Source organism: Patella vulgata, chromosome 2, assembly GCF_932274485.2.
Source record: "Patella vulgata chromosome 2, xgPatVulg1.2, whole genome shotgun sequence".
NCBI classification, from domain to species: Eukaryota; Metazoa; Mollusca; class Gastropoda; family Patellidae; genus Patella; species Patella vulgata.
Window position 1 is genome coordinate 5,657,516 of NC_065880.2, and position 18,770 is coordinate 5,676,285.

The 18,770-nt window shown below is 36.8% G+C and overlaps 1 protein-coding gene across 8 annotated transcripts in view; it reads right to left on the reverse strand.

The window, feature by feature from the left end:
• LOC126810233 (suppressor of lurcher protein 1) overlaps positions 1-18,770 on the reverse strand; it is a 413,673-nt gene that overhangs the window by 74,868 nt on the left and 320,035 nt on the right. For 5 of the 8 annotated variants that reach the window (XM_050535225.2, XM_050535229.2, XM_050535224.2 and 2 more), the window contains 4 exons: positions 16,847-16,894; positions 15,931-16,111; positions 1,386-1,597; positions 138-200 (listed from right to left, as the gene is read on the reverse strand). In XM_050535225.2, the coding sequence (XP_050391182.1) occupies positions 138-200; positions 1,386-1,597; positions 15,931-16,111; positions 16,847-16,894 (504 nt within the window). The remainder of the gene's footprint in view (positions 1-137; positions 201-1,385; positions 1,598-15,930; positions 16,112-16,846; positions 16,895-18,770) is intronic. The other 3 variants (XM_050535226.2, XM_050535227.2, XM_050535228.2) reach the window with 2 other exon arrangements.

The following is an 18,770-nucleotide window of genomic DNA, read 5'->3' on the forward strand; positions in this document are numbered from 1 at the left end:
TTCTCTGAGAGTTGAGAAGTTAAAAGTTCAATAATTGACTTGTTATTTGGGATAATGGAATTATTCACTGAGAAATCAGAAGTTAAAAGTTAGAGGATAATTTGATTATTAGAGTTTCACACAGTTCAATAAATTACCCCAAGTGTTAACAACATCGACTCTTCTGGGCCTTATGACGCCATCTTTCTCCCTAAATGAAGCTGAAAGGCATATTTTCAATGGTGAAAAAACATAACACTACCATGTTTCTTGTGATGTAAGAGTTGACAAAATAATCTACAACATTGTTGTGGCCATCATAAAGATTATCTCGATGTGTAGCGATTATTAAAATTTTACAATACAGTTTGTAGTAGGGAATTATGATCCATATGTCTCTAAATAATGTACCTGTTAAGTTTGACTATTCTGACAGCTATATCACCCAAGTGGAAGCGGACGTGGAATACCCTCATTTAGAGCACTAACGAGAATATTAAGTTACTATTCTAAAGTAAGAATTATGACCCTATGTTCATTCCATAATAGATCGAACATCTATAAAAGTATGGCGTAAGAATTAAAGCTATATCCCCTTCCCACAATGAACACAATATCTATAACAGTGCCATATCTCGTCCCACTTTGAAAAATCCTACACCCGCCCCCCAAAATAATAATAAAACATGGTTTTACAATTTTTATTTTCTTCTTTGAGGGGCATTTAGCAATTGGCGCACACAATCAACACCAAAACATAATATGTAACATAATTACTATTTTAATTAAAGCAGCTTTGCGTTTGGGAGTTTCCTCCTCAGCGTTATTATTTGCTTGATAACGTTGAGATACACCTTAAACATACATTATGCAAGAGCTAAATCTGTCTATTGCAGGTCTTACATGTATCTAGTTATCTATTAATTAGACATTAATTAACTTATCCATGCCATAATCAACTCTCGATGTCATCGTTAGCCTGCGATATTTAATGGATTATGATCCCATTAGACATTAATTAACCTATCCAGACCCTAATCAACTGTGCATGGCATCGCTAGCCTGCGATCGTTAGTGAATTATGAGCCGATTTACTGCATAACTTTCCTTCACGATTTAACGATTAACTGGATAAACGAGACTATGCTGTTTATCGTACTGACTTTAGTAATGATGACCGAGGCTAGGCGGAAATTTCAATCGCTTAGTTCTCGGTTCATAGTGGAACAATTTGAATGAAATTTTCAGCAAAATTCCTTAACATTATCTAGTTAATAACTATTATAGTGAGAACTACCAACTCGTTATCGAATCTCCCATAATGTATCTTTAACGAAACGTCGCTTTAATTCAAATAGTAATTCGTATGTTCTTATGAATATAACTAAACTATGCAATATACTTACGTTTATCTCTAAAATGAAATAATCCTTGAAAACCGGAGTAATTCCCCCCTGGCAAGCCATCGGCGTGAAATTCTAAAACTAAGCTGCGACTTTTGGAATAAAAGTTTTTATCAATCATGCTGATATTACCGCACAATTCTACGTCATGTTTACTATATTCATTTACTTCCGGTCGATCTAAATTCTGGAACACCCGCACAAAATCTGAACAACTGAAAAATAAACAATAATACAAATTTAAACAAAACCTTAATACGTTAGGAATGTAATAAACAGCAATAACAATTTTAAAAAAACCTGAATACGTTATTCTAGGTTCCCACTGTCGTGTGATCAGTTATGGTAGGATTGTCCCTATTAAGTTGACGATCTGGGCCCTGTTTCTCGAAATTTTAACTAAAGATAAAATCAAAATTTTAGTAGATACTTCAATTTTGATTGGCTAAGCACTAAAATGAATCTAATATTATCCAATCAAATTACTAAAATTTAGATTTTATCTTAGTTAAAATTTAGTGAAACAGACCCCTGGTACGTACAAATACGTTCGGATACGTTTTGATACGCTCAACACGATTGCTACAACTGGCCTCAATATATGGTAAGACCTGATAGGATCACCACGATTACTCCACGATTAAAACCACGATTTCAATCGTAGCACGAATCCTGGTAGTGGGGGTCTGGCATTAGGCAAGCAATCAACAATAATAACTTTTAAACCAAAACCGCGATGCGCTAGGCGGCAATTAAGGATTTTACGGACTTAAAAACGTAGTTTAGATACCATTTTGTCGTAGATAGACATGAAATATCGTTTAGCCGTAGACTAAGGTACTCAAGCTCAAGAGATGATGGCATGAATCTGTTTGAATGTGATTGTTTATAGTAGGACCAGTGTTTAAAGCGTATAGTATGAGCAGAGACTCCTGTAAGAAACTTTCAAAAACATTAAGACCGTAATACTACGACGACGTCACCGGTACATCTTGGAAGAAGAGAAGAGGAGATCTGGGAGTTTAACGTCCACTTGACACAGACTAGGCCATTTCAGGACTAACATATGGTTCAATTTTATTTCCACAATTCGCTTGCGCGTAGGGGTCTTTAGCAGTTAGGAGGAAATCGGAGGACCCGGAGAAAACCCACGAGGTTGGACAGGCGACCCTACTCCTTGTCACGTACAACCGGGGAATCGAAACCCCGCCAGTTGACTCAATGACAGACTTTATGATACAGCCCGCACGTGCTAACCATTCAGTCATCCAACCTTCCAGTACATCTTGGTATTGTGATCTTATATTGGAGAGTGACCTATGGGCAGTGACCTAATGAACACGAATGCGAACTGACATGTGGATCGTATTCGAATTAACGAAAACTTGGGAATGGGGTGGGGTGGTGGTATAAGAGGCTCGCCCCAATACATATAATCCACATAAACTTTAGTTGGGTTGTTTACAGCTCTTGGTTCAGTTTTAAAATTCAATATGTTATTATATGTTGTTTAGGAGCAGAAAAGTAGGACGTTAAACCCAGACCTCGGTATACATTAGAATGCACGTAAAAGATCCCTTGGCAGTTGGAATTCGATATAAGAGTAGGCGATAGTGCCGCTGCCCGGGCAAAATTTCCCTCATAGCACACTGTATGGCGTATGCCCGTCTTCATTAGCCCAGCATAGGAGCAGAACAGTAGGACGTTAAACCCCATTTAATTTAATTTCATTTATTGCATGTTTACTGTCTCTGTGTGCAAACCTCCTGCATTGCTATTAATTATCAATAATTAGAAAGCACAATGCCATGGAATCGCTATTAAATGAAAAGGCAAAATGAAATGAAATGAAATGGGGTTTAACGTCCTACTGTTCTACCCCGAACTGGGCTAATGAAGACGGCGAAAGGGCAAAAAGGCGCTTGATAGAAATGTTGTTCTTAAAGAGAGTTATCTCCCTTATTTTGCATTATTGGTTTTCATCTGATGTTGATCCATATAGTGCACCTCTCAGCGAAGATTAAAACATTGATTTAGAAGCCAATGTTCTTTCTTAAAAGGTTACCGCCAGACAATGACATAAACTAATTTAACAGCTAACTTGACAGAAAACGCCGGTTAGGCTGAAGTACAGACTAAGCCACATCTCCACAACTTCGTCGGGTTCTTCCTTTACTAAAGATCCCTGTGTAAAAGCACTATGCGGTTCTGTATTGCACGACAACTGGGGTTCACCTGTGTACATATTGGCGTGCACGTTAAAGAACCCTTAAGACTGATTGAACACGTAACCACTGAAATAATAATTTCCATAATCAAGTATTTTTTTTTGAGAGAGAGAGAGAGAAATGGGGTTTAACGTCCACTCGACACAAACTAGGTCATTTCGGGACCAACACATGGTTTAACTTTATTTCAATAATTCGCTTGCGCGTAGGGGTCTTTAGCAGTGTGAGGAAACCGGAAAAACCCGGAGAAAACCCACGAGGTTGGACAGGCGACCCTACTCCTTGTCACGTACAACCGGGGAATCGAAACCCCGCCAGTTGACTCAATGACAGACCGTAAGATACAGCGCAGCGCGCACGTACTAACCATTCGGCCATCCATCCCCCCTATTCTTTTGAGACCTTTGGCCACATTTCATTGATTCGTGAGGTTTAGGGAGGTCGAATGGTAGACGCGTGCGCGTGAAATTATAAGGTCTGACATTGAGTCAAGTGGCGTAGTTTCGATTCCCTGCTTGTATGTGGTAAGTAGTATCGTCGCTTGTCCAACTACGTGGGTTTTCTACTAGTCTTCTGGTTTCCGCCCACTGCTAAAGACCCATGTACCATAAGTTAGTCCCGCAACGACCAAGTTTATCTTGAGTGGACGTTAAACCCCACTTCCCCTCTCTCGCTCTCTCATTGATTCGTCCATACATCTTAATTTACTTGCAAAACATCCCAGTCTTTTGCGTTGCTTTGTAACTAACATACGTTATCGCGCCAAACCAGGTACAAAATGAAACTTTAACATTGTTATCTCGTTAGTTTCCAGCTATGATCGAATTCCATTGTTAAACTTCGTATCAAAAGATGAAAGCGAAAGAAAAAACATCAAATTGTTGGGGATAATCCGTAAAGTGAACTGGGAGCCTGATCAATAATCTTGTACTCTTGTAAGTTGATGACATGATGGTCCCCCGGCTATTAATCACGCGGCTGTCAGTTTGGTATTAAATATTGGAGAAGGAAGAACGCGATAAGCCTCCATTTAAATGTTTCCTTGATCCTATTTGTTGAAATTTAATCAGATTTGTGACTTCGTTCCATCTTTCTCGTTAAATTAAATATTATTTGTCAAACGGGGACTGGATCCCGGGAGATGGCGGATCCAGAAATTCCAGAAGGGAGGGAGGTCAATACAAGAAGAACATAGTGAATGCATGACGAGAGGGGAGAGGTTAGAGAGAGGAGGCAAGCGGTGACCATAATTTGAACTTCCAATCCAGCAATTGACAATTAATAAGTAAACATATTATTTTTTGAGACCAACCATCATTAAATCGGACGACTAAACACATGTCAATCGAATTATCAGTTCCACAGACAGCACCCTACCTTTAAGTGTCTTGGGCGCTATTATCAGTGCATACTATTATGATATTCTAGTTGATCACCGTCCCAGGCATACAGCCGCCTAGTTTTCATACTTTCCATGAATTATTATTTTCGTACTCTTCATAAAATAATATTTTCCTACTTTTCATAACATAATATTTTCACAATTTTCGTACTTTTTATTTAAGAAAATGTTTTTCATAAAGTAGTATTTTAGTAATTTACAAAATGTAGTAATTTTCATACAGTATTATTTTAGTAATTTTCATAAAGTATTATTTTAGTTATTTTCATACAGTAGTATTTTAGTAATTTTCATAACTTTCATGAAGTAGTATTTAAGTAATTTCCATAAAGGGGTATTTTAGTAATTTTCATAAGGTCGAAATTTTTATAAAGTAGAATTTTAGTAATTTTTATAATGTAGTATTTTTAGTAATTTTCATAAAGTAGTATTTTAGTAATTTTTATAAAATTGTATTTTAGTAATTTTCATAATGTAGTATTTTAGTAATTTTCATAATGTAGTATTTTAGAAATTGTTATAAAGTTGTATTTTAGTAATCTTTACTAAGTAGTATTTTAGTAATTTTTATAAGGTTCTATTTTAGTAATTTTTATAAAGTAGGATTTTATATATATTATATATTTTTGTACTTTAAATACAGTTTTATTGCAATTACCCCAAGCGATAAATGTTGGACAACTTAACCATACCTATTTGACTACCCTATACGATATTCATACATACACATTCTGTCTCCAGAAAATCAATGGATAAAATGAATTAAGAATTACAATGACAGTGTTATATATGTCTAGACCCAAGAGTTTCACTTAATAATGTAACAGAATTACAAGTAGAATGTGACAAAACCAGTAGTATATCATTGCAGCTTCTCAATCTCTGTGTATAAGAGAGAGAGAGAGAGAGAGAGAGAGAGATTCAAAGCCAACGCAACACGAAATGAAATGGGGTTTAGTGTCCTACTGTTCTGCTCCGACTGGGCTAATAAAGACGCGCATACGTCATACAGTGTGCTATGGGGGAGATTTGTGCCCGGGCAGCGGTATTATGGCCTACTATTATTATATCGAATTCTAACAGCCAAGGGATCTTCTATGTGTATGCCAATGTAAAAACGGGACCTCAGGTTTTCGTACCATCCAAAGGACTAGACAGCTGTCCTGCACTACTGGCAAGGGGGAACCACGTTGGAAAATCACGATGAACTTTCTCGGCCAATGCAGGGATCGAACACTCGACCCCCAGACTAGCGAGCCAGCGTTGGCTCCTCCAATCCAACACGTATTTCAATTCACGTCCGTTCAACCCAATATAAGCTATTTAGGTTCCTTTACTAGTGCCGAGTCAATCCATGAATTGAGGCATGTGACCCCACTCCTTGACCTTTAAAAGCTTTGGATCGAAACCACAAAAGCAGGTTACACAAAGAGCTTTCGTCACATTGTTTATTCCTGCAAGCAATTTTAACACCAAGCACGACAACGGCACTCAAAATACATTTTTAATAATGAAATATTTTATGTTTCCTCACCGACTTTCGATGCTAGGTTATAAAGAGAAATGAAAAGGGGTATAACGTCTTACTCTTCTGCTGCCTTCCTAAAGTAAACCAATTATTATATTTTCTTACTACGTCGGGTGTTCGATCCCTGCATTGGCCGATAAAGTTAAACCAGATTTCCCGGCGTGGTTCCCCCTTGTCAGTGATGCAGGACGGAGGGCCTGACAAGGACAGCTGTCTAGTCCTTCGGATGAGACGAAAAACCGAGGTCCCGTGTATATATTGGAATGCACGTAAAAGATCCCCTGGCAGTTGGAATTCGATATAAGAGTAGGCGATAGTGCCGCTGCCCGGGCAAAATTTCCCTCATAGCACACTGTATGGCGTATGCCCGTCTCCATTAGCCTAGTATAGTAGCAGAACAGTAGGACGTTAAACCCCATTTCATTTCATTTACCACGTCGGTTCGGTGAATAAGGCAATGGCTCTCTGACCATGATTTCCGAGAAAGATTAACCGGATTGTCAAGCCAGAGTAGTTTACTCTTGTCATAGAACAGCAGTCTAGTCGTTCGCATGGGACGATAACCCGAGGCTCGGCTGGAAATTAATTTGACAAATCCTCCTCGCAGGACAAGTAGGACATTCCACCCCATCTTAGTTCACGTGACATAGACTTCATTAATGATTCGTTGCACGAGATTTGATCTCTTAAATTCCCAATAAAGAAAGCGAGTGTAAATAATTAAAATTCAATATTGACAACAAGCATGGATTTCATCTCAGGAAGTTACGTGCTTCAGACGAAACGAAGTGGATGGACTTGACATTTTATTTAGTTACACCCTTCTCTGACTTTAAACAGATGAAGGCATCTATAGGTCGTTTACCACCTAATGTTTCCTATACACATAATCTGATATATGGTCTAGGCAACAATCGTACCTCATTAAATATCTTTAGGCGCTGCGGTGGCTCAGTGCGGAACGAGAGAGAGAGAGGGAGAGAGAGAGAAATGAGGTTTAAATCGGAGGACGCCGAGTAAACCAACGACAGCCGCTTCAACTCCTTGCCACGTACAACCGGGGAATCAAAACCATGCCAGTTGACTAAATGACAGACAATATGATACAACGCGCACGCGCTAATCATTCGGCCATCCAACCCCCGCAGGGCGGAACGATGCAGTCTCAGGCTATCGAGCTACTTTAGGATTTATAGCTGTAGGTCAAAACGTACAACCCATTAAATATATATATATGTTGGCGTCACGGTGGTTCTGTCAAGAACCAGGAGGTCCACAACGACCGAGCTGTTGTCTGCAACCTTCCGGATTTACAGTACTCTCAAACATTTTTAAAGTGAAATCACACAAATGATGATCATCTCCCACGAATCTCTCATTCTGAGACCCAATTTCATCAGAATAATGGAACCCATAATGACCAACAACCGAGCTTCTGTCTGCAACCTTCAAATCATTACCCAATGTAGGAAACAATGAAATTTCGCGACCAGACGATGGCAAAATGATCTAATGATACCTAAAGGAATTGAATCTGAGACAGTTTACAGTCTATATTAGCCTGATGTATTTATGACGGAGTTGAATATGAAACGACGTCTGGATGTGTGCGTAATTCTGTATAGTGTAACCCTGAGAATAATAAGACGATAACCTGTAGTATTTCAAAATATCCTGCTTCTGTGCTCATAACCAATTATCGTCTTCAACTGTCAATTAGCTTTATTAGATTGTATATATTATACCTCAAACTAAACTTATACGCTGTCCGTCTGTAATTTGCCCTGCGTTAGAACAGACACTAATCTAGTTGACCGACATTTTAAGTCCTAAATCGACGATTCTAGTCTAAAACACTAAGTACATTTCGAGAATTTTTAAAAGCATGCTTTCATTTAATAAATTTGAAAAAGTTTAATTAGTCTATTTGTGTATTTGTGAACCGGAATAGGTCCTTATTGCAAAACAGTATCCTAATTGTTGAATATGGCGGCCATTTAGGACAAAGGTCTATTCGTGAAGTAGCGTGGATAGTTCTCCGAGTTCAGAATGGAAACGTGGAAGAATATACAACATGATATGCATATAATGCCAAAGGAAATAAATTAGTCCAGATATGAACTGAATTCGAACCGCATTACAAAACAGTTTACTAATTGTTGAACATGGCGGCCATTTAGGGCAGAGATCTATTCTCGAAGTAGAGTAGATAGTTCTCTGTGTGCATATGTACAATATGCTATGCATATGATGTCAAGGGAAATAACTTCGTAATGGATGCAGACCTCCCTATCTCTCACCCTTTTCTCCCCTTGTATTTTTATATAGAGTGTACATATAAAGGAGATGGGGAAATGGGGTTTAACGTCCACTCGACACAAACTAGGTCATTTCGGGACTAACATATGGTTTTTAATTTTATTTCAATAATTCGCTTGCGCGTAGGGGTCTTTAGCAGTGGGAGGAAACTGGAGGACCCGGAGAAAACCCACGAGGTTGGACAGGCGACCCTACTCCTTGCCACGTACAACCGGGGATTCGAAACCAGGCCAGTTGACTCAACGACAGATTTTATGGTACAGCGCGCACGTGCTAACCATTCAGCCATCCAATCCCCCCGTGCTAGAATATAACACGGTGTTATATTATAGAATATAAATTTAGCGCGCACAGGGAAATAAAATATGGAAGCAGACGACCAATTACTTTCCAACATAGCTCTTCCATTTCTCACATTTTGCGTGATCGTTGTTGTTGTCTTTTTGTTCAGGAATAGATTACGAGGGTTATATATTACTGTTATACCTATATAGTGGAAACAGAACGACGCCGTTCTAGAATATAAATATAGCGCAACAGGAAATGAGAAATCCGTTATGGATTCAGACCACCAATTGATTTCCACATCTCTTCCTTTGACATATGGAGACACAGAGAGAGAATTGGGGTTTAACGTCCACTTGACACAAACTATGTAATTTCGGGACTAACATATTGTTTGATTTTATTTCAATCATCCGCATGCGCGTTGGGGTCTTTAGCGGTGGTAGGAAACCGTAGGACCCGGAGTAAACCCACGAGGTTGAACAGGCGACCTACTTCTTGTCACGTACAACCGGGGATTCGAAACTACGCCGGTTGACTCAATAACAGGCCTTATGATACAGCGCGCACGTGCTATCCATTCAACCCATCCCACCCCCTTCCATAACGGAAGAAAATGATCTGCTGTATATACCCACGTATGTAGCAGAGTGTCAGTAGTGTTACCTGCCTATCTCCATGGCATTTTTATAATTTTCTTTCACTTCCAACGATACCAGTACACGAAGGGATTTTTGAAATAAAGAAAGGGCATATTAACCACGTACTGCAACACAGACATGGTTTGAGTGTTGTCATGGAAACCGCCTATTTAATTATTTAATTAAATACACACGCGACAAATACCCCAGATTCAAGTATACTTAGCAATTTGGCTCCAGGATTATTTCACTTGTATTTCTTAAAAAATACAGAATCTGTTTTGAAATTAAATGAAATGAAATGAAATGAAATGGGGTTTAACGTCCTACTGTTTTGCTCCGAACTGGGCTAATGAAGACGGGCATACGCCATACAGTGTGCTATGAGGGAAATTTTGCCCGGACAGCGGCACTACGGCCTACTCTTATATCGAATTCCAACTGTCAAGGGATCTTTTACGTGCACGCCAATGTGTACACGGGACCTCGGTTTTTCGTCCCATCCGAACGACTAGACAGCTGTCCTTGTCAGCCCCTCCGTCCTGCATCACTGACAAGGGAGAACCACGCCGGAAAGTTTTGAAATTAAACATTGCTACCACATGTTAGTCCCGAAATACGATGATTTGTATCGAGTGGACGTTATGCTATCATCTATTGTATTATATTTTTTCATGAAGGGCAGGATGGTAGAAAGGCTTACACAGCCTAATCCTTTACCCTTCTTAAATAAAGATATTATTATTATTATTCTTAAACCCCCTTTATCGCTCTCAGGCTTTGTGTTAAACCCAAATTCCTCAGTCAGATGCTGTGTTTTTAAATATCATACTGAGTGGACGTAAAAATCTCTCTAAATCTCTCTCTCTCTCTCTCTCTCTCTCTCTCTCTCTCTCTCTTCTTTGTACTTGTAATTTATTTCTGACGTAATTACAGAGTATGTTTTGAAATTTAAGTACACTGTTTATACGTTAGCTTAAACCGGATGCGAGTTCTGTATGTCAATGATTGCAGGTGCCGAATCAACGTCACTGTGCCATCAATCTAATGAATGCCTGTCTGCTTATATGGGTAACACTATATATTTCTGTAAACTAAAAGATGAGAGATACGAAACAGTGTCTTACTGATCCACTAAAGATTTAAGATACGAAACGGTGTCTTACTGATCCACTAATGTCATAGGTTTGTCAATCAAAGCCGGCATCTTACCAAGTAGAGAGTATAAAACTAGACGTCATTACTAATTTACAGCCGATGGAACCAGTGATTCGCCGGTACAGAAAGGTGGCGAGGGTGATTGTTGCCAACTCAGGAGAGAACAATTCGTCAGTACAATTTCACTTCATTTGTTTGTGATTTCTGCGTATTGTGTCTTGTCCGCGGATTTGTTTTGTGTAATTGTGTGTGGTGCATTCCCCCTGCACTAACTATAAAGGGCTCGCGCATTTCGTCTTTCTTTGTCTCTAATGATAATACCCCAATGAAATCAGGTTTACCGTCCTATTTTGCCTCACCAGCCAGGTTGAAGAAAACGGACATAGTGAGCTATGAGGATGATTTTACGACTTCCAGTTGTAACGAGTTTTTCTATGTGCACGCCAACGAGTACATGGATGCGACCACGGTTAGTGTTCCCATCTGCACGACTAAACGCTTGTTTATCCAAATGAAAACGCAAACCATTTTCTTTTACAATGTAACAATTTTAATAGTGAAAGAGCAAAATAGAGAAAGGACGATTGTAAGTTTTGTCCAATCCAATTGTATCACAAATGATTTGTGTTGATGTAATAAAATCTATTTAAACAAGGAAGTTGTTTATTTACGCCAGAACGCACAACTGATTCCTGGTGCATAAAATGAAGATGTATTGTCCCTATTGCGTCCACCTTCTCGTACGTGCAGATACGTTCGGGTACATTTCGATACGATCAACACGATTGCTAGAATTCACCTCAATATATGATAAGACTGATAGGATCAACACGATTACTCCACGGTTAAAACCACGATTCAATCACTGCTCGAATCGTGATAATGAGAACGTAGCATAACCGTGGGAGTTTATGTCATCCCACGAGCAGGTACATCAACAGTACACGCATAAGATTAAAGCTAAACGAATCGTACATTTAACCAATCCGAACTGAAATAATTTACATCCTTGGTGCAAAGCGGCAGGGGAATTTTCACGTCATGTACGTAATAATTTGCTGAACCTCCGCCATTACAGTAACCCCCGAGAGAGAAGGTCGTCAGTACAATCGTATATAACCACAAATATTACCAGGAATAAAGAAATCGTTCGTTCTGATTAAAAGGGAAATATCGGCCTACTAAGAGTTAATTACAGATTTGCTGTTCAGGGAAGGAAACATTTCTATCTCATTCAAACGAATATTATCTCATGAAAAGAAATTTATAGTCGATTAGGTTCTAACCACGTTATAAGTAGTCAGTCGCTTCGTTTAAAGTGGCTTCGTTATGGAAACAGAGTTATTTGAGTAGAAAAATCAATTGTCGATTGTATAATGTTATTGTGTTTTGATTGGACGGAGCCAGTGTCACAGTAAGCCAGCATGGAAATAAAATTCGGTATACTATTTCAAGAAGTTCTTGCTCACTTTTAAAGACCTCTTGTCGAAAGAGAAAGAGAGAGAGAGAGAGGGGGTCCAGAGGACACTGAGAAAACCCACGAGGTTGGGCAGGCGACCCTACTCCTTGTCACGTACAAGCGAGGAATTGAAGCCACATCACTTTACTCAATGACAGACCAGACCATCTAACCCTTCATTATTGAAAAAAAAAATACACCATATGGTCCCCCATTATGACCTAGCCAGTGGTTGGTATCCCTTGCCTCAATCCCAAAATAGACGTCAACCCATAATCAATGCGAATATATTCTTATTCAATCGGTGTATGTCGTATAGCCCAAAATCCCATATTTCACTCCGTTGTCATTTTCTGTGGGACTGTGAGAATGTATTTTAATTCAATTGCGTATTCACATATAGGTCTATATATGTAAAGCAGGGATAATTGCGAATGCTCAGAGAGACAGAAGTCTGGGATGTTCTGATTACAGACAAAATTTATCATCTCCTCGTCAGGATAATCATTAAGAAATAATTGAATAAAATGGAACGCATTTATCATGCTACCATGCGTTCCAATAAAATAAAACCAAGTACGAACAATTCAAACCATTAGACTAAATTCGAAGTCCTAAAAATAGTGTAATCAGCAAATGGACTGTTCACCATGTACAAAATACATGAACAGGTGTCTGGAAGTAAGGTTACCCTGCCTGGTGCCACACCCGCCATAGCTGCATCCAAACCATTAGACGAAATCTCGGTAAAATAGTATAATTGGCCAATGGACTATCCGTATGCAAAATGTACACGATGAACAGTGTTAACAGATGTAGTGGACAAAATCAGGAAGATAGTACGTATACGCATCAATTAAATATATCTAGAATAATAGCCGAAAGAGACATGTTATATTTACCAATCAAGTCAACATTTTAAAGGTTTTTGTAAGTTTAATAGGCAAGTATTCCTGCAGCTGAAGCTTAGATGACAAATGCCTTGATCTACCTTTATAACTGCTTTACAAATTGCATTAATTTAATTTAATAAACAAATTGTTTGTATATTAGTTATTGTTGACTGACATTCTAAGATATATATATATGAACAATATTTATTGCCCTGCATTAAACTGTATCCGTCATCTAATTATATGTATACTATGGAATGTAATACCTATATGCATTTGGAATGAACAATTACATATTATGGATGGATGGCCGAATAGTCAGCGCGTTGTATCATAAGGTCTATCATTGAGTAAACTGGCGTGGTTTGGATTCCTCCGGTTGTACGTGACAATAAGTAGGTTCGCCTGTCCAAACTCGTGGATCCTTCGGTTTTCACTAACTTCTAAAGACCCCTACGCGCAAGCGAATTATTGATATAGAATTGAACCAAATGTTAGTCCCGAAATGACCTCTGTCTCTCTCTCTCCCTCTCTCTCTTTCTATCTCTCTCAATTATATATTATGGATGCTTGATGTCGGTTATTTTTCTCCCAAGATCCACATATTTGGGTGTTTGGCGTTAGATATGAATATTCAAATTTGTATGTATTTAAGTTTTTGATGTTCGATAATTATACACTAAGATCCGCGCATTTCGTTTTGATATTTATATTCCAAGATCCAAATATTAAAGTACTTCATGTTCGATATTTATAAACTCTTTTGTTATGTTCTAGCGAAGTGGGCGTTTCTCGTTTTTATAGCCTTGATTATAAGTACTACCCTTCATAGTTCAACGGCATAATTTGATATTTTTTGTACAAGTAGAGATGTTGTATGCCTTTAATTTCCTTCCTTCTATCATGCATGGTTATATTTGACATTTCAAATATTAATGCATTTATTTTTGACAAGAAGTCTTAAAATACTAGAACGGTTCACTAGCCTTTTCACAAAAACTCATCCACGAACAGATTACAACATCAAATATGGTTTAACATGATTTTGGACAGATAATGGGTCTAATCCCGTTATGATATCAGATGCTGATGAAATGATAGAAGAATTGCATGCGGAGCCAGTATTCAATACATGCTTTTAACTTCTACCATTATCAGTTTCTGAAATAACATTATCTCTGGCAATGGTTATGGGATCATGAATGCTATTTTCGTAAAATTTAGATCAATATGATCGCTTTGAAATGTAGATAAAGTTGTTTTACAAAATCACAATGTTTTCAGATGTAACTAACGATGTTTTGAAAATTATTTTGGAAATGTGTTTTGAAATGAAAAAAGATAAATAAACAAATGAAGAGGAAATATTATGTTTGTTCTGAAATGCTAATAAATATGTTCTGAAATGCTAATAAGTATGTTCTGAAATTTTGTGTTCTGAAATTTTGTGTTCTGAAATGCTAATAAAAGTGTTCTAAAAAGCTAATAAATGTGTTCTGAAATGCATAAACGGGTTGTTTAGAAAATTAAAAGATAAACAGTTGTTAAAATGTAAACAAAGTGGATGTTCGTTTTACGGCCCAATACAAACGTACAACAAACACGGCCCCTGGTGTTTAAAGTATTGTAAGCTTACCTCGACCCAAGTGTATCAGTCATGATGAATGTTTAGATTTTTAGATACTGTAAGTCTTTTATTATTATATTATTTTATATGTTTGGTTATTTTTGAATTTGATTTCATAAGATGAGAACACACAAACATTTGTTGTCAATGACACTGAATAGCAGTATATTTAAACGATCCATTTCAAATAGCCTTGAAAAACATTTTGAATAATTAGTTGTGTCATCGTCATCGTTTGTATGTTCAGGGTGTGTGTGTGTGGGTGTGTGGGGTGTGTGTGTAGGGGGGGGGGGGGTATAAGGTTTCCGAGTTATCAGTACCACATTGAAAATGAAATGTGAATAATTAGATGTGCCATCTTCATTGTTTCTATGTTCATGGGAGGTGTGTGTGTGTGTGTGGGGGGGGGGGGGGTCTAAGACTGTCCAAATGCTGAAATTAGGGGTAGGGGCGTGACATATTTCTGGTGGCGTAAGAGTTCCACTTCCGGGTTCTGTTATATCTTGGTAAATAACTGTTGCCCATATAAATAATTTTTTTTGGGATGTAAGCATCCTCGGTATCCCCAGTGGTCTAATTCCGTTCTACTCCACTATACCCTGTGTTAATCCGTGGGGGGTCACGTATTCAAGTTATCTGCCCTTGATGATTGCGCTATTTTTATCGACTAATCCCATAAATCGTTAAATGAAAAGGAATTCGGCGAAGGGGAGTAACTCTCATATTGTTCTGATCGTAAACAGTCAGGCCAAAGACTCTTAGTAAGACTGGTTTGTAAACTGTTTTTTGAATTGGTTCGCAGATGTAAGCTACGACCAAGGCCAGAACAGATAATTTGACTACGGGAATACCCTATGGATTAACCCAGGGTATAGTGGGGTGGAATGGATTGAGACCACTGGGGATACCGAGGATGGGATATAAGGGAAATGACATAGGCTTGCTGGCGATGCACTACCGTTTCGGAATAATATTTCTCCTTTAAAGAAAGCGCCATATTTGACTCACCTGTTATGTGATGGAAGCTTTAAATCAAACTGAAGGAAAGTTAACTCTACGATTTCACCCACATCGCCTATAAATGTGTATAATATACAAGTCGTTTTGCGTGGATAAACTTGAGGAAAATTAGGGGAGGTAAATCGGCCGCTACTTCCGCCATAGCTCTGATATATGACACACTCACATGCTGAAATAAAAACAAAATGGACGTGTTAGGTTATGTCAAGTTCAAATGTTTACAGGGCGTGGTTAATATCGTGATGGGCCTCGTACTTTACACGTGCAACCGCATCATACTAACAAGGAAATTACAAGCAGAATGGGATGTAATGTCCCGATACTATACTTAGGCCATGTTGAGACTAAAATATGGTAATGCTTATTTTTATGGTGTCCGACTACTTTTAATCACATTTCAAATGCCACATTGAATTGTAGTGCAAAAATGGCAACGGCCACTATATACATTAACCCAAACTTGGGGATTTAGCTGATTCCACGGACAACCTGGGGATTTCCTGTGCGCTTGTCCAATGGTTCTACTCTTAACATAAATTATTTAAAACACTACAAAAAAGATATCTTAAATCGGATTTACAATAAACAATTTACAATTACAAAATAATTAAAGAGTGTGTAATTTAACAATAATTAGCTACATTTTAACAATAATTAACTATATTTTTAATTTAATTTTATTTTAATAACAATTAACAAAATTGTTAAAATATAAAATACGACCATTTGCCGTGAACCATTACGTTATAATCAACAACTTCGATTTTGATTTGGGTGAACCATTGGACAGGCACGTTCGAAGCATAATCGAAAACTGGATACTGATTTGTATCAACTACTCTACAGAATCGATCAGTTCTATCAGTTCAGTGAGTTTTGATATCGATTAGGGCCACCATTTTACCTCTTGATAAGTGATATGTACTTTCATAATTTAAACATGAGTCTCTGGCTGAAAGAAACAATTTAATAAACAACATCAGACGTATTTCAAATAGAGCAAGATCTAATTAAACGGTTATTTAATGTGGAGTTATTTACAATAGACACTTAAAATAAAGAGCATCATTTAATTACAGATTATTTAATGTAGAGTCAGTTATAGTAGTTCTTAAATATAGAGCATCATCTAATTAAAGGTTATTTAATTTATAATAGTTGTTAAATATAAAGCATCGTCTGATTTAAGGTTATTTAATTTATAATAATATAGTTCTTAAATATAGAGCATTATCTAATTAACGGTTATTTCATATAGTTTTTTTCTTAAATATAGAGCATCACAATTATATTTAAAAGTTATTTAGCATAAAGATATATAACGTGTATATGTAACAGTTATTCAATATAAAGGGTTATTAAATTTAATATAGAGCATCACTTTTATATGTAAAAATTTACATTAGTTCATATACAACATGAAATTTATATCTAAGAGGTATTTAACCAAGAGCGTTGTGTTTATGCGCACATTTTTTAACATAGACAACTACTTTTATATGTAACAGTTCTATTAAGACACGACGCGTTCCGTGTATAAGTATCAGTTCATAATACAAAGCGATATGTTTATATGTAACCATTAATTATCACAGAGCGTTAGAGTTCTTTGAAATGTAGTGGAGCGTTTATATGTAATAGTTGTTTAATATATAACATTACGTTTATATGTAACACTTGTTTAATATAGAACGTTACGTTTATACGTAACATTTGTGTACTATAGAACATTCCGTTTATATGTAACAGTTGTTTATAGCTAGAACATTACGTGTATATGTTATAGTTATTTAATATATAACATTACGTTTATATGTAACACTTATTTAATATAGAACATTACGTTTATTTATATGTAATAGTTATTTAATATAGAACATTCCGTTTATATGTAACACTTGTTTATAGCTACAGCAGACAGTACAGAATTTCTAACAGTAATCTAAGGTAGCGCAAAACTTTTATAATACATAACAATTATTTAATATAGAGTATAATGTTTAGATGCAACATTTATAATAATATGACACAGCTGTATAACTTTTAGATGCAACTGTTATTGAATGAATGTTATTATTTATTTAGTATAGAGTTTATTACGACTATTTGTCACGAGTATATGTCACGATAATATGTCATAATAATATGTCACGATAATATGTCATAATAATAGAGATGTAGGAGATATAAAATGCAGTTTAGGATTACACGCTGCTATGTTTATAATGGATCGAATCGTTATTAAAGGCTCAATACCACTCTTGTTGTAACTGAATAATATGTCCCAATTTATTCGGGTCAACAAATTGTACTATTTTACAATATTCCAATTAATTGATGATACAAATTTCATCTTAACACACCTAATTTAAAAAATTTGGAAAAATTCAACTAAATGATTTGAAAAGCCTAACGTAAACCTTTTCAAATGTGACTTGGATTTAAAAATATTTTCGAACCCTCTGGACAAGTAAAATAGGATGTAATGGATAATTTACACTACAGATAGGACACTTAAGCATCTAATACTTAGAATAAGGCTATTATTTATTTTCTGGAGCTGCCATGTCAGCAAGAGTGTTATTGTCCCTTTAATATAATCATTGTGCTATATAATATTATTTTATACTGGATATTAAAATTACACAATTAATCAATATAGAACCCGTCTAATGTTTAGCCAAGGTTTTCAAACTTACGTTATTATTTTTCATTTGAAAAATTGTGTAAATAATTGTTTTAGTTAAAATTATTTTTAACAATTTCACGTAAACCATTTTTTGCAGGTATACAAGAATCCATTTTGGAGAATAAATATACTGTTCCTA